Here is a 22152-nt window from a genome sequence, read left to right on the forward strand (position 1 = left end):
TTTACAGAGACTAAAAAGAAAGAAAAATATCCCTCCCAGCACAATCCACCCACGAATCTTTATTAACTGACATGATTAAAAACAATTACCTATTTGGTTTCTATGGATTAGATATATTCACCTGTGAATTCAGTTGGAATTCTATTTACTTTTATTATTACATATATTGATCCCTGATAAGAAGAGTCAATTTTTTATTATTGTTAAATTTCACAGAAATAGAAACATTTAATTGTATCTTATATTTTGGCAAAGACTCGTTCCTAAAAACTGAATGTTATTAAAATTGGTGAAGTCAAAGAGAGGAGATTGAGAATTCAGGGAATGCCACGGGAAATTATAATTTGTCACTCACAGCAGCTCACATTTTCCTATGAAGAATTTGTTAATTACATCCACAGGTTGGATCATGCTAACACATTTTTATAAACCAAACCAGAGAGACTGATCATCACAGGTAGGAAAAAAAAGGCGGGCACAGTTAAAACAATCTTAATCATATTCTGAAAATATCTCAAAAGCCAGAACAGACATAATGATGTGGTTCTGAAAGCATAGCTTTTTAAAGATGATCTTCTTGAATCTTACTATAATATAAAATAGTGTTTGCCCAAACTTTTATCAGTGGCAAAGAGTATACAAACTTTAGAAAACAAAGGTTATTTGATTTACTTTGAAACTTTTAAACATTTGCATTGTTACAACTGGAAGAATAGTTATCACTGATTCAACGTAAACTACATCTAAGCACTTTATGCATTTTAATTATTCAATTCTCCCAATAACTCTAGGAAGCTAAACCAATTACACAGATGGAAAGACTGAAGCAAGAGGTGTTATTTGCCTGATGGCACATAATTAACAAAAGGAGGAGCCAGTATTTCAACTCAGGCAGTGTGGTCCAAGAACTACACTCTTGACTAATTTCCTTCATTCTTGAATGAATAGTCCATGTGGGGAGGAAAAAATACCTGATACTTTAAACATTAAATGAAACAAAGCAAACCTTAGTCTGGTTTTGATTTACAAATGCTCCTGTATTAATAATGGGAAGTTCTGATAGGTGTCCTATATACAAGAGTAATCCATGAAGCTCATCAATCAACACTGAGGGAAGCTGTGCCTCCAAAGTCTGGTAGGGATGGACAGGAACATGACTTTCAGCATTTTGTACTTGCAGGGACCTAAAACACGATGAGATACAATAAGCAATTAGAGTCTGGATAAATTTGCACTCAGAAATTCATGCATTATTCATATTACTCATCTGACAGCCTACCTGAAAATGAAGACTTTAACATAATGAAGAAATGTTATGCACTGCTGCCTAATATTGGCTGCTTTGCAATGTAGGGTTGATATCTTCCCTGAAACCAAAATAGATAATGTTAATCATTGTTTAAATAAACAGTGGGCAGCGACAAAAAAATTGTGAGCCATATAAGTAGCAATTCTCTAGCTTTTCATTTTTTCAACTGACTCCTATATGGTGCTTACCATCCCCCACCCCCCATACTGCTCTTAGTAAGGTCACCAGTGAAATCATGTTGTCCAATCTAACGGGCACCACTTGTGCTCAATTAACTTGCCCTTATAGGAGCATTCACTACACCTGGCTTCACTGATGTCACATGCTGCCAGTCTTCTTTCTTTCTCACTTACCTATAATTCTCATCATGTTTTCTCTGCTTTTGTTTTCTGTTTTACTCATTTGCCCTAGAGTGGTTATGAGTGTTTTGCACATAGCAACCACCCAGATAATTTTTGCTAATTTTTGCTGATGTAAATGTTGAAGTGAGGGAAAGACGGCATGGGTTGAGAGACATAGGAATAAGTCATTTGGGGCCTTACAAGTCATAATAAGGAGTTTTGATTTCATTGAAATACAGTAGATGGCCTTTCATTGGGTTTTGATCTAGGAGGAACAGGAACTGATATACATTTAAAGCAGATTTTGTACACAGATGATAGAGGGGCAAAGGAGGATGTGTTAAGAGCCCTATAGCAGTAATTCAAGAGATCATAGGAAAATGGATAGGCTGAAGGTATATTTTGGTCATAAACCTACTGGGAATCCGATGGATGATATGAGTTTAAAGGAAATTAAAGAATGAAGAATGACATATAGGCAACTGTTAGCACCATGTAATGAGTGGAGAAAACATGGGCAGTGTCAACTGGTTTTGGAAGACATCACAGATGTACTCTTTGCACTATCTAAGCAATCCAAGGACAGATGTCAGGCAGTTTGACATGCAAGGCCTGCAGTGCAAAGGAGAGGTCTGGAATGTAGGTAAACCTTTTGGAGTTGTTATCATTTAGAAATAAAGGAACTGATGAGATCGTACATGTAGGAAAAGATGTACAGAGAAGAGACTCAAACTGAGACCTGAGGAGACTGATTATTTGTAGTAAACCTGAGGGAGGAGGAGCTGGTAAAGGAGAGGCAGGAGAAGGGGGGAAAAAACTTACTATAGCCAACAAATTATCACCCATATTAAACATAAGGCAAAATTTATTTTTAAATTTGTATTCAAATGAGCAAATGTGGATACTATTTTGGCAAAACAGGAGCATAAGCATAAAGATGATGTCCATATATCTACATACCAAACAGTGCAGTGCACTTTTATAGCTTAATTATACTTCGCTTACAAAAGTCATATGATCCCCCAGTGTCACAATTCTCAGCCCGTAAATGAAGTACTCTCGTAAAAACAACCACTGTGGGATTCCCTGGTGGTGCAGTGGTTTGGCGCAGTGCTTAAAAATCTGCCTGCCAATGCAGGGGACACGGATTCAAGTCCTGGTCTGGGAAGATCCCACATGCCGTGGAGTAACTAAGCCCATGCACCACAACTACTGAGCCTGCGCCCACAGGCCACAACTACTGAAGCCCGAGCACCTAGAGCCCATGCTCCGCCACAAGAGAAGCCACCACAATGAGAAGCCCACGCACCACAATGAAGAGTAGACCCTCCTCACCACAACTAAAGAAAGCCCACGTGCAGCCCACAAAGACCCAATGCAGCCAAAAATAAATAAATTAATTAAAAAAAAAAAACTGCCGTGAACTGCTGCATCCAGCCACGATAGAGTAAAAGGAATCAGAATTACCCAGCTCCCACCTTAAACTAGAAAACCAAAAAAAGTAAAACAATAATTTTCAGGCATTGGACAAAGGCAACACAAGACTGCTATCCCAGAGAGAAGTCGTAAGATTGCACCAGCTTCCCACCTAGAGACAGTTTATAGGCTGCAGCACAGGGAGAGAGAATTCAGAGTCCAAATCACTGAGTCAAAGAGACATGAGATCTGAGTTTAGGGTAGTCTAAATTTGCAGGGTAAAAGTACCAAAGAAGAAAGAAAGCTACACAAAAAAAAGAGCCTTAGGGCTTCCCTGGTGGCGCAGTGGTTGAGACTCTGCCTGCCGATGCAGGGGACACGGGTTCGTGCCCCGGTCTGGGAAGATCCCACGTGCCACGAAGCGGCTAGGCCCGTGAGCCATGGCCGCTGAGTCTGCGCGTCTGGAGCCTGTGCTCCGCAACGGGAGAGGCCACAACAATGAGAGGCCCGCATACCGCAAAAAAAAAGAAAAAAAAAGGAGCCCTAGAAATGTACAGAGGGTCCCCTTTGAGTCTTTGACTAAGTACTGATCTGTAGGCCAGAGAAAAATATCAGAAAACAATTCCCAACAAAGCTTACTCAAACTAGGGAACAATTCAAGTTCCCACCAGCAAGAATGAAAAAAAAAAATACACCACAAAGAATCCTCAGAAGCCTTACTAGAGCTAAATTAACATTAGACTAAAGGTTACTTTTTAAAAGTCCTAACAAAATATACAACAAGCCTCAAAAAGATCCCATGAATTACAAGTACTCAACAGTAAGCCAGAACAAAATTCAACGCTAGTTTTAGGAATACAAGAAAATTCAGAAAGCAGCAACGTAAAATCTATAATGTCCATCACACAATAAAAAATTACTAGATGTTCAAAAGAGCAGAAAAATGTATCATAAAACTAGAAGAAAAATCAACCAATACAAACAGACCCAGAAATGGCAATGATGAAAGAATCTGCAGTCAATGAAGCTAAAAACAGTGGAAGGCATAAAAAAAAATCCAAATGAAATGCCTAGGGACAAAAAAAATACAATATCTGAAAAAGGGGTAACATCAAAAGCTATATTTAATAACAGGTATCAGTAAAAAATAACATATTGTGTATGCTATTCTGCCTCAACAGGAAAGCAATCCAGGGAGTAAAATCAACAGAATAAGAACCATATGCACTTCAGTAAGTGACCCTAAATAAGGGATTTCTGGGGAGGGTTGAGGGCCAAGGGTTTACATGAGTTTATTAACAAAGCCCTGACACAGCTGCATGGCAGGAGTAAGCTTATGTAGGGATAGTCTTTAATACTGCTAACCTGCCCAACAAATCTGTCAGTAAGTTTTTTAAGTAATAATACCAGCCAAAATGTCAGTGTAACAAGTAACCATTTCAAAAAATAGTCCATTGTAGTAATTTTAGGTCAGTAAGTGCTTTTCAAAGAATAATCTTGCTCAATAAATGCCTTCCACAAACCCAATAATTAAGTCACTCTATATAGTAAAGGTATTTTTGCTGTTTCCACTACAATCTTATAGACACTCTCCAGGAGTTTCAAAATAAAATTCTGGGTCTTTGGCATTGCTTACGAAGACACCTATGATTGCATCCCTTCCAAAAATTAACCACTCACACACACTTGAGTCCAACCATCCGTAATTATTACTTACTCCCTGCTCCCTGAACTTTTATGTTTTTATATACCTCAATGTCTTTGTCTATACAGTTGTTTGTACCTGGAACTCATCCTATCCCCAAAACTTCTCCAAAATCTTTTGCCTGGCTAATTCCTCCTCATCCTTGAAGACCCAGATCTGCCATCACTCAGTGATGGGCACATAAACGGATAAAGCCCTTGGCTCCTGTAGCAGCTTTTGCATGCCTCTGTTACTACACTCTTCCATCTACCATGCTGACTATGCTTGTTTATCTGTCTTACTCAACTGCAAACTCTTCAGCAGCATAATTTTCCTCTTTGATTCATCAGCACCTTGCACAGTACCTGGCATGAAGCAGGGACCCAGGTGATAATGAAACAGTAATATCCAACATTTACTGAGGACAAACTAACAAAACAAATAAAACAGCCCTGACAGCTGATAACTAACAATTAGGCCATGACACTCCCTACTGAAATTAAACAGTTGTCATACAATATCAAAAATAATCATACAAGATCACTCCATGATTATGGTGAAACAAGAAAAACACAAAACCTCTCTGTAATCATGTCTGACACAGAAACAAGGCACTATACAACCACACAAAAACAAACAAAATACAGAAACAGACTACCCTCCTCTTCCAGCTAAAATGACTATTGCTTCATTACAAATTAGAATCTTCCCTTGCCTCCTGCTGCGTGTCCCACCTTCTGGAGAAAAATAAAAATTAACTTAGTCATCAAATTGCTCCTGCTTCTTAACAGCATCAAATCCAGAATAAAGCCACAGCCCCCTTAAACTCTACCCCAAATCAGCCAGCACAAGTGCATACCCTGTCAAAAGCCCCTCCCTACTTCCTCTTACTGAGAAGCCCCAACTGTTCCTCATGATGTATATCTCCCCCTTGCTTCCTAAGCTAATAAACCCTTCAAAGGTGGGTTCCAAGTGATCTTTGCTTGCTGGGCATCACTAATAACAGATACTAGGCTAAGCACCTAACACACATTATGTCATTTAGTCCTCACAAGAACTCAATGGTGGGAACTATTACCTAGTGTGAGACCCACAATTAGCTAGGGTTAGAACCCAGGCTGACCACAGAGTCATGATTCTAAATACTACACTGTACCAGAATTGTTAGAAACTAGAAGCAGCTAGCCTGAACTAAAACATACTGCCCTTCAATTCCCTTCACTACCTTAACTATACCAATTCCCCCACAAATCAGTAATCCATTAAATGTTAAAAACAAACAGGGACTTCCCTGGTGGCACAGTGGTTAAGAATCCGCCTGCCAATGCAGGGGACACAGGTTCAAGCCCTGGTCCGGGAGGATCATACATGCCGTGGAGCAACTAGGGCCGTGTGCCACAACTACTGAGCCTGCGCTCTAGAGTCCACAAGCCACAACTACGGAGTCCAAGTGCCACAAGTACTGAAGCCCGTACACCTAGAGCCCATGCTCCACAACAAAGAGAAGCCTCTGCAATGAGAAGCCCGCACATTGCAACAAAGAGTAGCTCCCGCTCACTGCAACTAGAGAAAGCCCGCACGCAGCTACAAAGACCAAATGCAGCCAAAAATAAGAATAAATAAATAAAATTAAAAAAAAACGAAAAGAGAAAGCAGAAAAGAAAAACAAGAAAGACAGCATGAGGTCCAGCACTTTCTATTTCTCTACGTTCTCCAGCCCACTCCCCACCCCCAAAGCAAGTTACTAATTCACTTCAAAGATGTTTAGCCTTAATTTGACTTGCAGATTTGGAAAAATACTATAAATTTCATCTACAAACAAAATTTAAGTGTCATACTTTTTCTGAACACTAAATATAACTGTATCCTGAACTTCTGAACTATCACTTCCTTCATGTTATTATGATAGCCCAATGACACATCATAGATCCATGTACAATTCACTGTAAGGGAGCACCATTTCTTTTTGCCATTAAACATACTTAAAACTTACCAAAATCACAGTTGGCCTGTAATAAGGTTTCCAAGTTGTAGAGCTGTTGCCTAATTTAAAAAATGTAAGGTGAGAATTAGTTTTAGAGTAGTTTAAAGCATGCAACAATTACACAGTATTTCCAAATCTTTTACACAGCTTTAATGCCGCTCATTCGTGAATAATGTTTAACACTTCATGAATGTTTATTACTGTCAGCTTCGGTAATAAAGACTCTGAGAGAAAATAAAACATGTCTTTGACCTCCCAAAAAGATCTACTAACAGCTACATTTATCTCAAAAATTATATAAAATATCATAGATTTCCCCATCAGGAAGATACTGTTTATATCTTTAAGAAGTTTAAGATGGTTATATAAAACATCCTAGGTTAACAGTTATATAATGAAATGTTAAATTGTATCATGTAGTTACACAATAGGAGTTCTGAAGAGGAATAGAATATGTAATGTAGACTAATCAGGGGAAGTTTTAACTTACGATGTTCCACCTTAATTTCTGAGAATAATCTTCTCTTGCCATTCTTCCTAGTTGCCTTTCAGCTCCTTAAAGATTGAGCCACATTCATAACCTACGTCCTGGGTAAGACTCAACTCATTCTATAATGTTTAGGATTATACAGAATCACTCACACAGCCTATTTTCCCAATAAAACACATAATATGGCACAGGTTCCATGGGATGAGGGTGAGAGGGGAAATCCCTCCAACTTTCCATTTTCATTTAAATGTACCATGTATACATTCTTCTTTTAATTATATAAGTTTCAAGTATACAGCACTATAATTCCACATCTGTGTACACTACAACATGATCACCACCACAAGCCTAATTACTATCCATCACCATACAGTTGACTCCCTTCACCTTTTTCACCTACCTACTAAACCCCTTCCCCTCTGGTAACCACTGATCTGTTCTCTGTAACTAAGAGTTTGTTTTTGTTTTATTTTGTTTGTTCATTTACTTTATTTAGATTCCATATATTAGTGAAATCATATAGTATTTGTCTTTCTCTGTCTGACTTATTTCACTAAATATAATACCCTCAAGGTCCATCCATGTTACTGCAAATGGCATGATTTCACTCATTTTTAAGTCTGAATGGTATTCCATTGTGTGTGTGTGTGTGTGTGTGTATATGTGTGTATATAAATATTTAAAATTCCTTCATCCATTCATCCATTGAAGGACACTTAGGTTGTTTCCATATCTTCATATCTTGACTGTTAAAAATAATGCTGCAATGAACACAGGGGGTGAATATATCTTTTCAAATTAGTGTTTCTATGCCCTTCAGATAAATACCCAGAAGTGGAATAGCTGGGTCATAGGTAGCTCTATTCTTAACTTTTTGAAGAACCTCCACACTTTTCCATAGTGACTGCACCAATTTACACTCCCACCAACAGGGCATGAGGATTCCCTTTTCTTCACATCTTCGTTTGTTATTTCTCGTCTTTTTGATAACAGCCATTCTAACAGGTGTGAGGTGACATCTCACTGTGGTTTTGATTTGCATTCCCTTAATGGTCATGTTGAACATCTTCTCATATATGCCTGTTGGTAATCTGCAAGTATTCTTTGGAAAAATATATGTTCAGATCCTCTGCCCATTTTTTTTGTTTGTTTGTTTGTTTTTTGTTTTTTTTTTTTTTTTTTTTTTTGGCGGTACGCGGGCCTCTCACTGTTGTGGCCTCTCCCGTTGCGGAGCACAGGCTCCGGACGCGCAGGCTCAGCGGCTATGGCTCACGGGCCCAGCAGCTCCGCGACATGTGGGATCTTCCCGGACCGGGGCACGAACCCGCGTCCCCTGCATCGGCAGGCGGACTCTCAACCACTGCGCCACCAGGGAAGCCCCTCTGCCCATTTTTTAATCAGATTTGTTGTTATTGTTGCTGTTGAGCTATATGAATTCTTTATATATTTTGGATATTAACCCCTCATATTAACCAAATATATGATTTGCAAATTATTTTCTCTCATTCAGTAGGTTGCCTTTTCACTTTGACGATGGTTTCCTCTGCTGTGAGTACCTTTTTAGTTCGATGTAGTCACATTTGTTTATCTTTGCTTGTTTCCCTTGCTTTTGGACTTAGAGCCACAAAAATATTGCTAAGACTGATGTCAATGAGGTTACTGCCTATATTTTCTTCTATACATTTTATGGTTTCAGGTCTTATATTCAAGCTTTTAATGCATCTTGAGTTAATTTTTGTGTATGATGTAAGACAGTGGTCTAGTTTCATTCTTTTGCCTATGGCTGTCCAATTTTCCCAACACCATTTATTGAAGACTGCCCTTTAATGTTATGTTCTTTGCTCTTTTTCCATAAATTAATTGTCCCTATATGTGTGGGGTTTTCTGGGCCCTCAATTCTGTTCCATTCACCTATGTGTCTGTTTTTATGCCAATAACATACTGTTTGTTTACTATACCATTCTAATACAGTTTGAAATCAGAAAGTGTGATGTCTCTAGCTTTGCTCTTCTTTCTCAGGATTGTTTTGGCAATTTGGGATCTTTTGTGGTTCCATATAAATTTTAGAATTACCATGTATACATTCTTTTTTATTTTTTTTTTTGTGGTACGCAGGCCTCTCCCTGCTGTGGCCTCTCCCGTTGCGGAGCATAGGCTCCAGACACGCAGGCTCAGCGGCCATGGCTCACGGGCCCAGCTGCTCCGCGGCATGTGGGATCTTCCCAGACCGGGGCATGAACCCGTGTCTCCTGCATTGGCAGGCGGACTCTCAACCACTAAGCCACCAGGGAAGCCCCCATGTATACATTCTTAATGTATTTTGGGCTAATAATTTGCCTTTAATAAGTGATTCCAAATCTAAAATCTGAATTATGGACTGGGTTTTAAATAATAATGAAGAATTATTTCAATTTCGTTAATTGTGATTATGAGGTAATGTTTATGTTTAAAAAATAAGTTCATATTTTTAAGAGATACATACTGACGTAATTAAGGGTGAGATGACATGATGCCTGGAATTTGCTTAAGAAATACTTAAGCCAAGAGTAGAGGGATAAGGACAGATGAAGGAAATGTGATAAACCCTTGATATTTATCGTAACTGAGGGAGGGTATATGGAGGTTCGTTATACTATTCTCTCTACATCTGTGTATGTTTGAAAATTTTTATTAAAAATATTTTTAACGTCCAGGTTAATCATATTTCTATTACATATTCTATTATAGTCTGAAAAATATATTTGGAAGTCTGAGTTCATTCTCTAAAGATTACTGAAAAATTATGACTATTAAGCAACAAAAGATTTTATTTTTCTTCCAAAATTATGGAATAGTTCAAAGCCTAAAATATTTGTCTTCAATATATGATGTCAAATACAGAAGAATAAAAATTCTGAAAATCACTAAAAAAGAACTCATTAAAACCATTACTCCATCAAACATTATTGCTTAATTGTTGTTACTGATAAGATAATCAAGTAAGCAGCAATCACAATTCTACAGGTGCTTTTGTAATATCAGTATTAGAAACCACCCAGCAATGTAACTTAAATCTGAAAAGCATCTACACTCAATGGCAGTTTTAAAATAAAAGACAAAACATACCTCAAGAGATGAAAGAGAACTCTAGATGAATTCACTAATGCTGTTTCAGTAACCCATTGAATGCCAAATATTTCCACTGTATCCTCTTCAAAATTAGTTGGTAAAGGATCAAGATTCAAAATCAGTCTGAAATGAAACTCTGATTTAATCTCATAAAAAGTATGCTATATCCCATACTATAGCATGAGGTTTTTTTTTGACATTAGATGAATCCATGTTACACATGACATGTCAACAATGATGTTATAAAGTAAGGAAGTGCCTTGGTACCTTATATCTCAGTAACAGTACAACTGGACTGTATTAAGAATTCAACCCTATACTGTGATAAAAAAAAAGTTTAAAGAGCAATATAATTTGAGGGAAAAATGTGGAAAGGGGTCTAGGGAACATACTTTCACCTGTCTTCAACTGTGGTCTTCAGTTGTAGAATTTCACCCTTTGAGGGGACATTTAATTTTTAAGACAGTTAAAAGGTATTCTGAGCCATGTCTAAAGAAGGGCATAATCAAGTTGAGTAATATCGTTTAAGGTCTCAAAGAAGGTACAACTGTAATAATCAACAAAAATGGTTTCCTTTCCGACTGAAATTGCCTCAGCAGGTATTTCCAAAATATTTCAGCAACAGCAGTTTTACTGCAATATGTGTATACACATGTCCAAGACAAGAGCTTTGAAGATAACATTCCTGTGAACTTACACAATCTGGCGCATTTATTAGAAAGTTTAAAAAAAATAAGTCTATAAGATTTCTATATGTTTAAATATACAGAGTGAGAAGACACTGGGGCAACAAAAAATGTGCATGTCTTAATTATTGAGATGCTTCAGAATATTATCTCATGTTTTAGAAGGAAATGGGACTTCAAAAAGCCCAGGTAGTTCAGAATTCACTTCAAGTAAATTAGTGCCCAGCTCCTTACTCCAAAGCTGAGGCAGCAGTGCGGTCAGAGAACATCAGGTAACAAGAAAGTCCTCCTTGCAAATATCTTTCAGGTGTGCTCTAACCAGGAACCCAACAGAGCTAATAGCTTGCATCTGTGTGATATACTAAGCCGATTTACAAGAACATTGCCTGATGAACATTAAAGTTTAATGGACTTAACTCATAATTAAATAACATTCCTAAACAGACTGATAAAAAATCTGAATAGGGAAAAACAAAGTTTCCGACTTTTTACCTACCGCTTAAGAGCTCCGCTGGAAAGGTAGGACTCTCCAGAAAAATGTTTTCCTCCTCCTCTGTTGTCAAAATCACAAGAAAAGCAAGGGGGTTTGCACCATTCTGTCTCCAGCTCCAGCTCCAAGCTGTCGGTCAGGAACGTCGACGCAGCGGGACAGTTATCCATGTTTACTTCATGTCCTGAAATGTTTGGGGTTCATTATGATTATCATTAAGGGCTCCAAAGAAGTTGTGATGAGATTCCTGTAGGTGGGGAGGGCCGAGACATTGGGGGTGACCTCAGAAAGTTCCCCAAAAGCCGCCACCCCCCCCCCCCGCACAAAGGAAAAAAACGAAAGGCCAAATCCTCAACAACTCTCCCCGCCACGGACTCCCCCAGATCAAGGCTGTCAGAACTTAGAATGCACCCCCGACCGGCTGTGGCAGTAACTTAAAATCCCCTCTACGTCAGACCCTGCAGCCCAGGGCAGGGTGAAGAAGAAAAAACTGTTAGCAGGACAGATCTAGCTGCACTTCCAGTGCCCGCCTTGACCTGCGTCCTCCGCTACGTTACTAAACGGCACTGAGCCAGTTTCCCCGCAGTGTCTGGAACTGCAAGCTGCCTCGCAGACTGCAGGCGAGGATCAGTAGGGCCCGGCGCAAACCCGACTTCTCCCGGCCGGGGACAAGCCCCGCCAGGTCCGCACAAGGCAGCGATCCGCGCGGGCCGGCCAAAGGGCGAGGGGAGCCGGTTCCCTGCGCCTCGGGGCGCCCCTGGTTTGGTGCACGTCGTACCTGCTCACACTTTCAGTCCCAACGATCCACCTTGGCGGTCCCGACCGGAGCCAGCTAGCCCGTGTGGTCTAAATCCCAAAAAGGCGAAATTCCCGCCAAGGCGCGCCCGCGCTCAGAAAGGGCGGGGCCACGGGGCAGCCCGCCCCCGGAGGTCCGCTCGCGAGGTCTCCGCGGGAACAGCCAGAGCTCCGTAAGTTCTCGCGAGATTCTTCCAGTCAAGGAGTCTGTTCGGCGTTTTGCGGTTTTTTTTCTTTCTGTTTTTTTTTTTTTTCCTTCAGTAGTTTTAATTGGTACTTTGGGCCGAAAGGCTGGGCCTCACCGAGAAAGGAAACTGAGGCTAAGGTGAGCAAGCCTTACGGACCGCGGGGTTGTCGTCCGGCCGAGTTTGGCAAAAGACCTCTGCTGAAGTGAGTCGCAGGCGGGTGTTTGAGGGCCGCGCCGTCCCCTCTTGTTCCTGCCCTCGTCCCAGCAGCTCTTTTGTTGAGGTGGAGGATGCCTATTGTTCATGAATTGTGGGCAAGGCAAGGCAAGTGCAAAAATGAGGTTAATCCAGTGTGTGGAAACACTGAGTAGGTCACGTGATACTTGTTTTCCGTATTAAAAAAAGTTTTTTTAATGACATATCTGGATAGGTTTAAGTTGCTTAAACTTGGACATGTTTGTAAAAAGTACACTTAAGGCATTTTTGTCTTTTTTTTTTTTTTTGGACCAAGGGGCTTGTGGGGATCTTAGTTCTCCCACCAGGGATCCAACTGGGCGCCCCCCTGCAGTGGAAGCACAGAGTCCTAACCACTGGACCACCAGGGAATTCCCATTTTTATCTTTTTAAAGTGTTTTTTAATTCTACTCATCAGAAGACTTTTCAGTCTAAGTCAGATAACACATTTCAGCTGTCTTAAGTTCCAAGAAAAACATGAGAATTTCTCATTTAAATGTTCTGCTATAATTAGAGTGTTCCCCATTGCCCATTTCTCCCAGTTTGTCCTAGGTTTAATTATTGCACAGAGAACCTATCAAAACTTCCCTCTATTCAAACCGAATACTGCATAGTTTCTGACAAATAGGATGAGGTGGGGAAAAACAATATGATCTCTATTCCAACTACAACCTAGGGACTCTGTGTTGGGTGCTCTGTCTCTTATGCTCAGCCTGTATACCATGAGACTTGATGCTTTGTTGGGAATCAATGCAACTCATTAATGGTTCATGTGGTGTCTCTAGCATGACACATAGTGTCATCTATGACAATCTCTAGAAAATAGTGCCTAGGTGTGAGAATATTGGGCTGTGACACTGAGTTTAGGAGACCTGGGTCAACAGATAGTCATTGTTACTCCTTCCTCTATTCAAAATTCAAATAGACCCCTTTTTCCTTTTTCAAGTGACTGATGTTGGGTGATCAATTTGGTTAAACCAGTGAGTGGAGTGGGAAGAACTAAATAAATTCTCTGAAATAACTTAAGCTAGTACTATCATACATATTATATCAGTAAGAATTTTTCCAAAAAAAAAAAAAAAAGAATCTCCATCACGTAATAGATGGCATGCTTAAGAGAGGTGATTGAAAGGTGCTTAATGAAAGGGCAGTTTACAAAGATGTGGATGGTATTACCAGAAAACAAAAAGTGATGGTGAAGCACCCAGAAATAATCAGAGTCATTATTCCTTTTAGGCCTAAGGGGTAAGGGGAAAAGGGATTGCCAGGGCCCAGGGAGACATAACTGCTGTAGGAGACAGCCACCTACCTGGTAGCCACGGAGGAGCATAGTCAGTGTCAACCTGAACCCAACAGGAAGCAGCTAGTAGGATTCAGTACAGGCAGACCTCATTTTATTGTGGTTTGCTTTATTGTACTGCCCAGATAGCTGTGTTTTTACAAATTGAAGATTTGTGGTAACCCTGTGTCTAAGAAGTCTATTGGCACTGTTTCTCCAGCATTTGCTCACTTCATGTCTCTGTGTCACATTTTGGTAATTATGACAATATTTCAAACTTTTTCATTATTATATATATTATAGTGATTTGTGATCAGTGATCTTTGATGATACTATTATAATTATTTTGGGGCCTGGTACCACTAACCAGGCCCATGTAAGCAAGCGAACTTAATTGTTGAAATGACAGCAAAGGATTTAGAATATTACATAAACTTAGCTGATAAAGCAGCGACAGGGTTTGAGAGGGTTGACTTCAATTTTGAAAGACATTCTACTGTGGGTAAAATGCTATCAAACAGCCTTCCATGCCACAGAGAAATCATTCATGAGTCAATCAATGTGGCAAACTTCATTTTTGTCTTCTTTTAAGAAATTGCCACACCTACCACAGGCTTCAGAAACAACCACCCTGATCAGTCAGTGGCCATCAACACTGAGGCAACACCGTCCACCAGCAAAAAGATTATAACTTGCTGAAGGCTTAGATGAGGGTTAGCATTTTTTAGCATTAAAGTATTTTTTAATTAAAGTATATACCTTTTTTTAGATATAGTGTTATTACACACTTAATAGACTACAATATAGTGTAAACATAACTTTTATATACACTGGGAAACCAAAAAATTTGTGTGACTCACTTTATTGCGATATTTGCTTTATTGTGGTTGTCTGGAACAAAACCCACAATATCTCCAACGTATACCTATACCCAAACCTCTTTCCCTCCACACTGCAGTGCCAACTGGTGTCTCTCGTTGGCCAAAACCAACCTAAAAGCAGAGGGCAAGGATGTAACTTATAAAGTTCAGGCTCATGGGGTAGAGTCCAGACTGAAGAAACATAGAGAGTGAATCTGACAAAAATGAGGTCAATTTTATCAAGAAAACAAAATATTAAATATATATATATATATATATATCAAGTAACAGAGCTTCAAGATACAGAAAGAGAAAAATACTATCGCTTATAGAGGAAATATTCAAGTCAGTAATTACAGAGATCTCAGCACTCCTGTCTCTGTAATTGGTGGAACAAGTAGACAGAAAATTACTGTAGATGACAAGACTTGAACAGCACTACCAACTTGACCTAACTGACATTTATAGGTGACTCAACCCAGCAATATCAGAATATACTCTTGACACATAGAACATTCACTAAGATAGACCATATTTTGATCCATGAAATAAATTTCATCAACTTAAAAAAAATCATACAAAGGATATTGTCTGATGACAATGGAGTTAACCTAGATATAAATAACAGAATGATATCTGAAAAAAATCTCTAAGTATCTGGAAATTAAGTGACATACTTGTAACTAACCCATGGATTAAAGACAAAATCACTAGGAAAATTAGAAAATATATTGAATTAAATGAAAATAAAAACACAAAGTTTATAACATTAACTGCTCACATTAGAGAAGAGGAAAGAGCTCAATTCAATAATTTAAACTTCTAAAGAAACTAAAAAAAAGTGAAATAAAATGAAAGCAAGTGAATGACGGAAATAATAAAGAGTAGAAATAAATGAAATGAAATGAAACAAAAGAAGAATAGAGAAAATAAATGAAACCAAAAGTTGATTCTTTGGAAAGATCAGTATACTGATAAACCCTTTAGCCAGACTGATCAAGAAAAAAAGAGAGAAGACACAAATTCCCCATATCAGGAATTAAAGAGATGTCATCACTACCAAGTCTACAGGTATTAAAAGGATAGGGGTATTAAGAACATCTTTATGCAATAAACATAAATGAAATGGACATTTTCCTTGAAAGACACCAACTTCAAAGCTCACAAAAGAAGAAAAAGATAACGACTATCTCTGTATTCATCTTAGTAATTTTAATACTTAAACTCACACACACGTCACACACTTCTTACAAGAAAACTTCAGGACCAGATACTTTTACTATTGAATTCTCCCAAATATTTAAGGAAGGAATAGTACCAATTCTATACTAACTCTTTCAGAAATAAGAAGGGGATGGAATACTTCAAAACTCATTTAATGTGGCCAGCATTACACTTACATAAAAACTTGACAAAAACAAGAAAAAGGAATACAATTCAATCACACAAACAGAGGCAGAAATTTTACCAAGTAAAATCTAGCAATATGTAAAAAGGATGACATATACTCCTGGGTGCCCACTCTTGCCACTATTATTCAACATAGTTTTGGAAGTCCTAGCACAGCAATCAGAGAAGAAAAAGAAATAAAAATAATCCAAATTGGCAAAGAAGTAAAACTGTCACTGTTTGCAGATGACATGATACTATACATAAAAAATCCTAAAGATGCCAGCAGAAAACTACTAGAACTAATCAATGAATTAAGTAAAGTCACATGATACAAAATTAATACACAGAAATCTCTTGCATTCCTATACACTGATGATGAAAAATCTGAAAGAGAAATTAAGGAAACACTCCCATTTACCACTGCAACAAAAAGAATAAAATACCTAGGGATAAACCTACCTAAGGAGGCAAAAGGCCTGTACGCAGAAAACTACAAGATACAGATGAAAAAAAATCAAAGATGACACAAACAGATGGAGAGGTACACCATGTTCTTGGACTGGAAGAGTCAATATTGTGAAAATGACTATACTACCCAAAACAATCTACAGATTTAATGCAATCCCTATCAAATTACCAATGGCATTTTTCACAGAACTAGAACAAAAAATTTTACAATTTGTATGGAATAGCAAAAGTAATCTTGAGAAACAAAAATAGACCTGGAGGAATCAGGCTCCCTGACCTCCCTGACTATACTACAAAGCTGTAGTAGTCAAGACAGTATGGTACTGGCACAAAAACAGAAATATAGGTCAATGAAACAGGATAGAAAGCCCAGAGATAAATCCATGCACCTATGGTTACTTAAACTATGACAGAGGAGGCCAGAATATACAATGGAGCAAAGATACTGAAGAGCAAAGCCTCTTCAGTAAGTGGTGCTGGGAAAACTGGACAACTACATATAAAAGAGTGATATTAGAACACTCCTTAACACCATACACAAAAAATAAACTCAAAATGGATTAAAGACCTAAATGTAAGGCCAGATACTATAAATCTCTTAAGAGAAAAACATAGGCAGAACACTCTTTGAAATAAATCTCAGCAAGATTTCTTTTGCCCCACCTCTTAGAGTAATGAGAATAAAAACAAAAATAAACAAATGGGACCTAATTAAACTTAAAAGCTTTTGCACAGCAAAGGAAACCATAAACAAGATGAAAAGATAGCCCTCAGAATGGGAGAAAATATTTGCAAATGAAGCAGCTGACAAAGGATTAATCTCCAAAATACACAAACAGTTCATGAAGCTCAATATCAAAAACACAAACAGCCCAATCCAAAAATGGACAGAAGACCTAAGTAGACATTTCTCCCAAGAAGACATACAGATGGCCAACAAACACATGAAAAGATGCTAAACATCCCTAATTATTAGAGAAATGCAAATCAAAACTACAATGAGGTATCACCACACACCAGTCAGAATGGCCATCATCAAAAAAATCTGAGTACAATAAATGCTGGAGAGGATGTGGAGAAAAGGGAACCCTCATTTATTGTTGGTGGGAATGTAAATTGATATAGCCACTGTGGAGAATAGTATGGAGAGTCCTTAAAAAACTAAAAATAGAACTACCATATGACTCAGCAATCCCACTACGGGGCATATACCCAGAGAAAGCCATAATTAAAAAAGACACATGCACCCCATTGTTCATTGCAGCACTATTTACAATAGCCAGGACATGGAAGCACCCTAAATGCCCATCAACAGACAAATGGATAAAGAAGTTGTGGTACATATATACAATGGAATATTACTCAGCCATAAAAAGGAATGAAATTGGATCATTTGTAGAGACATGGGTGGACCTAGAGACTGTCATACAGACTGAAGTAAGTTGGAAAGAGAAAAACAAATATCATATGTTAATGCGTATATACTGAAAAAATTGGCATAGACGATTTTAATAAATTATTATTAAAAAATTGGCATAGACGATCCTATTTACAAAGCAGAAATAGACATAGAGAACAAACATATGGCTACCAAGAGGGGGAGGGGGGAGGGTGAATTGGGCGATTGGGATTGACATATATACACTATTGATACTATGTATAAAATAGATAACTAATGAGAACCTACTGTATAGCACAGGGAACTCAGTGTTCTGTGGTGACCTAAATGAGAAGGAAATCCAAAAAACTGGGACTATTTGTATACATATAGCTGATTCACTTTGCTCTACAGTATAACTTAACAGAATATTGTGAAGCAACTATACTCCAGTAAAAAAAAAAAAGGATGACATATGCTAAGAAAATCAGGTTCATTTTGGGAATGCAAGGTTGGTTTGAATTTTAAAACACAATTAGGGTAGTTCATTATATCAAAAGACTGTTAAAAGAAAAATCACATTGTCACCTCAATATGAAGAAAAACATTACTTTAAAAATTCAATATCAATTCATGATAAAATTTCTCAGCAAATTAGTATAATAAAATTTCCCTAACCTGATAAATGGCAACCATGACAAACCAACTATTAACATCATGAAAATGAATGTTTTCTTCCTAAGATTGAGGACTAGACAAGGATGTCTTCTTTCTCTACTTCTATTCAACATTGTACTGGAGGTAACTAACCAATGTAGTAAAGTATGAGAAAGAAATAAAAGTCATATAGATTGGAACTGAAGTAGGAAAACAATCATCATTCTCAGATGACATAATTATGTAGAAAATCCTTATGTAGAAAACATCTAAAAAACAGCTAGTAGAACTAATAATGAATTCAGCAAGGTGGCACAGTGTTCAATGTCACTATACAAAATAAATCGTATTTTTATAAACAAGCAATGAACATTTGGACATTGTTAATGGCATCAAAAGTACTTAGAGATAAATTTAACAAAATATGCACAAGATTTTGTATGCTGAGGATTGCAAAATATTGCTGAGAGAAGTTCAAGAATACCCAATTAAATAGATATAGCATGATAATGAATTGGAACACTCAGTATTATTAAGATTTCTTCTGACATTTATCTACAAATTCAATGGAATGTTAATCAAAATCCCAGGGGGCCTTTCTTTTGTAGAAATTCCCATATGCTTTCAGAAATTGATAGGAAATGAAAAGGACCTAGAATAACCAAAACAATTTTGAATAACAGTACTGGCAGATTCAGAGTATCTGATTTCAGGACTTATTATAAAGCTACAATAATCAAAACAGTGTGGTATTGGTCTAAGGATAGACATGGTCAGTGGGACAGAATAGAATTCAGAAATAGACTCCCATACATATATGGTCAATTTATTTTTGGCAAACATAATTCAATGGTGAAAAAACAGTCTTCAGCTATTGGATACTGATACACTAAAAGATGAAGTTTGACCTTTACTTTGCACTATTTACAAATTTTACCTCACCATGGATCACAGACCTAAATCTAAGAGCTAAAATTATAAAACTTTTGGATGTTCAGAGGACTAGGAAACAGGGAAATGTCAGCCAAGAAAGGCAAGAAGTAAGGCCAGTTCTCAGGAGAAAACTCAAGTGTGTGCAGTGTGGTGTGACATCTGTCACAAAAGCCAAGAGATTTTCATAAAAGAATGGATAATCTATATCAAATGCTGCTGATAACTGGAAAAATAAGAGAAAACAAGTTAACCATCGAGTTTGGCAAAATGTAGGTTATTACTGATGTTGATAAAAGCCATTTCAGTTGAGTAGTGGTGGAGGGGTTGTTAGATGGGAGTGGGTTGGATAGAAAATGGGAGGTGAGTCAGCAAATATAGAAACTTTACCCAGGAATTTAATTTAAAATAAAGCAGAAAATTAGGGCAGGAGGGAGGTGTGGGGATCCAGAGATTGTGTTTTGAAGATAGGAAATATTAGAGCATTTGTATGAGGTTATGGCAATTATCAAGTATAAAGGGAAGAGTTGATGATACTGAGGAGAAGACGAATGATTGCAGGACTGCTGGCATTGGGAAGACAAGAGGGAATCGTATTTACCACACAGATGACGTATCGGCCTCTAATAGGATCAAGGACAATTCTTAATTAACAGAAAGAATGGGAGGTATATAGATAAAGATAGCCAAAGATGGTGAAATGGGTGGTTGGAAGTTGAAGTAGATTTTGTTTTAGTAGATTTTGTTTTCATATATATTCTTAATGACATATTGACTTAAGTGAGAAGCAAGAGTGGTTGTTAGAGATTTGAGGAGACAAAAGATGTGTGATGGTCATATTGTTGAGTAAAAAAGTGTATTTAGCAGGGAAGTGTAGGAGGAATGTCTGGGAGTGTTGAGTGATTATTTGAGATTTGTGATTTAAAAAATTGAGTTCAATTAGCATAGTTTTGTGATTTTCATGGTTTTGTGATTTCTAACAAACAATTTCTAACATTCAGGAGGGGGTACATATGATAGAATTTGAATGTTATATTATTAGTAAACCCATTCTGATTTGCCTTTTTCTTTTAAATATTTTAACAAACCATCTATCATCCATTTGATAATCTATTATTATGTTATCAGACTAAAAATGAAGCAATTTAATATGAATGTCATGTTTTTAGTAGGGAAACTTTTCATAAATTTGACTGAATATAATATATACCAAAGTTAAAGCCCTCAGTTTCAGAAATTTTATCACTGTTTTAATGAATCTTTTTTAAAGTTTAAGAGCTTTCCTTCATAACTTAAATGAAACCAAGGATCACTTTACGTCTTTTATAGTAACTGCTCACACACCTAGAATTGGATTCAGTATTTTAGTAAAATCTGACCAATGATAAATCCAATTTTAATGATCTTATACAACTTGTCATTATGGAGGATACAGTGAGATAGCTAAACTCAGTTATGGCTTTTAATCCTAATATTGAAAATATTAGAGTATCTCTATGAGCAATCTTTTGTAAGTGTGTATACAACACACCTTCAGTTGACTTTCTGTCAACCTACAGTATTTTATTACACTAATTTTGTGCAACAAATAATGAACTCCTAATGTTCCAAGTGCTTCTGGAATAGATATCATGATTTAAACTACTTCAGTAGTGATGGGGAGGTTTAGTTAGTTGAGAAGGAGCAACTTTCCTATATAGTAAAAGGAATTTTCAAGCAGCTGTTCAGAGCATTGGGTCATTTATAATGTCATACATCATATAGAACCTTAAACAACTAGACCAAAGAAAATTTCGTTATTGATCCTCATTCATTTTTCTGTATGTGTAGCATCTTCCCATCTTGCATGTGTTCTCATTCCATTTCGTTTTACCTCCAGGAGCTTGATTCATCAATCACCCCTCTTCTTTTTACCTTCAACCTCTTTCTCTCCCCTGTCTTCTTTCCCTAACCCTACTGTGCTAGGCATGTCTTCCAATCTCTGTCACCTTGCATTCATGCCTTTGTGTAATCTCCCCTTGAGTGTGGGCTAAACCTAATTAATGACTTGTGCCTAATGAATAGAATAAAGCAAAAAGTGATGACTTGTCACTTCCATGATTAGGTTACAAAGGCTGTGAGTTCCATCTTGCTAGCACTGTCTCTCACAGGCACTTCTTCTTTCTTGCCTTCTCAACTTGTTCACTTTGATGAAGTAGACTGCCATGTCAGAAAAGACCACATGACAAAAACTGAGAGCAGACTCTGGCCAACAGCTAAGGAGGAACTGTGGCCCTCAGTCCAACAGTCCACAAGGAACTGAATCCTGCTGACAACTATGTGAGTGAGCTTAGGAAGTAGATTCTTCCCCCACTGAGCCTTGAAAATGACAAGGCCTTGGCAGGTGTATAGAATTTAAACCAGTCTAAAAAGGGGTCTGACCTTTGCTTTTAGCTTCTGGGAAGTAATCTCTAAGTAATCTTTGTA

The 22152-nt window shown here is 37.7% G+C and overlaps 2 protein-coding genes across 20 annotated transcripts in view; one reads left to right on the forward strand and one right to left on the reverse strand.

The window, feature by feature from the left end:
* The window catches only part of MMS22L (MMS22 like, DNA repair protein), a 142539-nt gene extending 130115 nt beyond the window's left edge, over nt 1-12424 (reverse strand). For 3 of the 4 annotated variants that reach the window (XM_079939782.1, XM_079939780.1, XM_079939783.1), the window contains exons 1-6: nt 12287-12381; nt 11515-11692; nt 10330-10455; nt 6744-6793; nt 1280-1367; nt 1007-1184 (exon numbers count right to left, since the gene is read on the reverse strand). In XM_079939782.1, coding sequence (XP_079795908.1) covers nt 1007-1184; nt 1280-1367; nt 6744-6793; nt 10330-10455; nt 11515-11678 — 606 coding nt within the window. In that variant the 5' untranslated portion in view covers nt 11679-11692; nt 12287-12381. Of the gene's footprint in view, nt 1-1006; nt 1185-1279; nt 1368-6743; nt 6794-10329; nt 10456-11514; nt 11756-12286 lie in introns of all 4 variants that reach the window. The other variant, XM_079939781.1, reaches the window with a different exon arrangement.
* Nucleotides 12425-12503: 79 nt separating this feature from the next.
* LOC307195594 (uncharacterized protein) overlaps nt 12504-22152 on the forward strand; it is a 920801-nt gene continuing 911152 nt past the window's right edge. For 13 of the 16 annotated variants that reach the window (XR_013830873.1, XR_013830874.1, XR_013830875.1 and 10 more), the window contains exon 1: nt 12504-12628. The gene's annotated coding sequence lies outside the window, so the exon portion shown is untranslated. Of the gene's footprint in view, nt 12694-22152 lie in introns of all 16 variants that reach the window. The other 3 variants (XR_013830885.1, XR_013830886.1, XR_013830887.1) reach the window with 2 other exon arrangements.

This window comes from Stenella coeruleoalba (assembly GCF_951394435.1).
Source record: "Stenella coeruleoalba genome assembly, chromosome: 12".
Taxonomy (NCBI): Eukaryota; Metazoa; Chordata; class Mammalia; order Artiodactyla; family Delphinidae; genus Stenella; species Stenella coeruleoalba.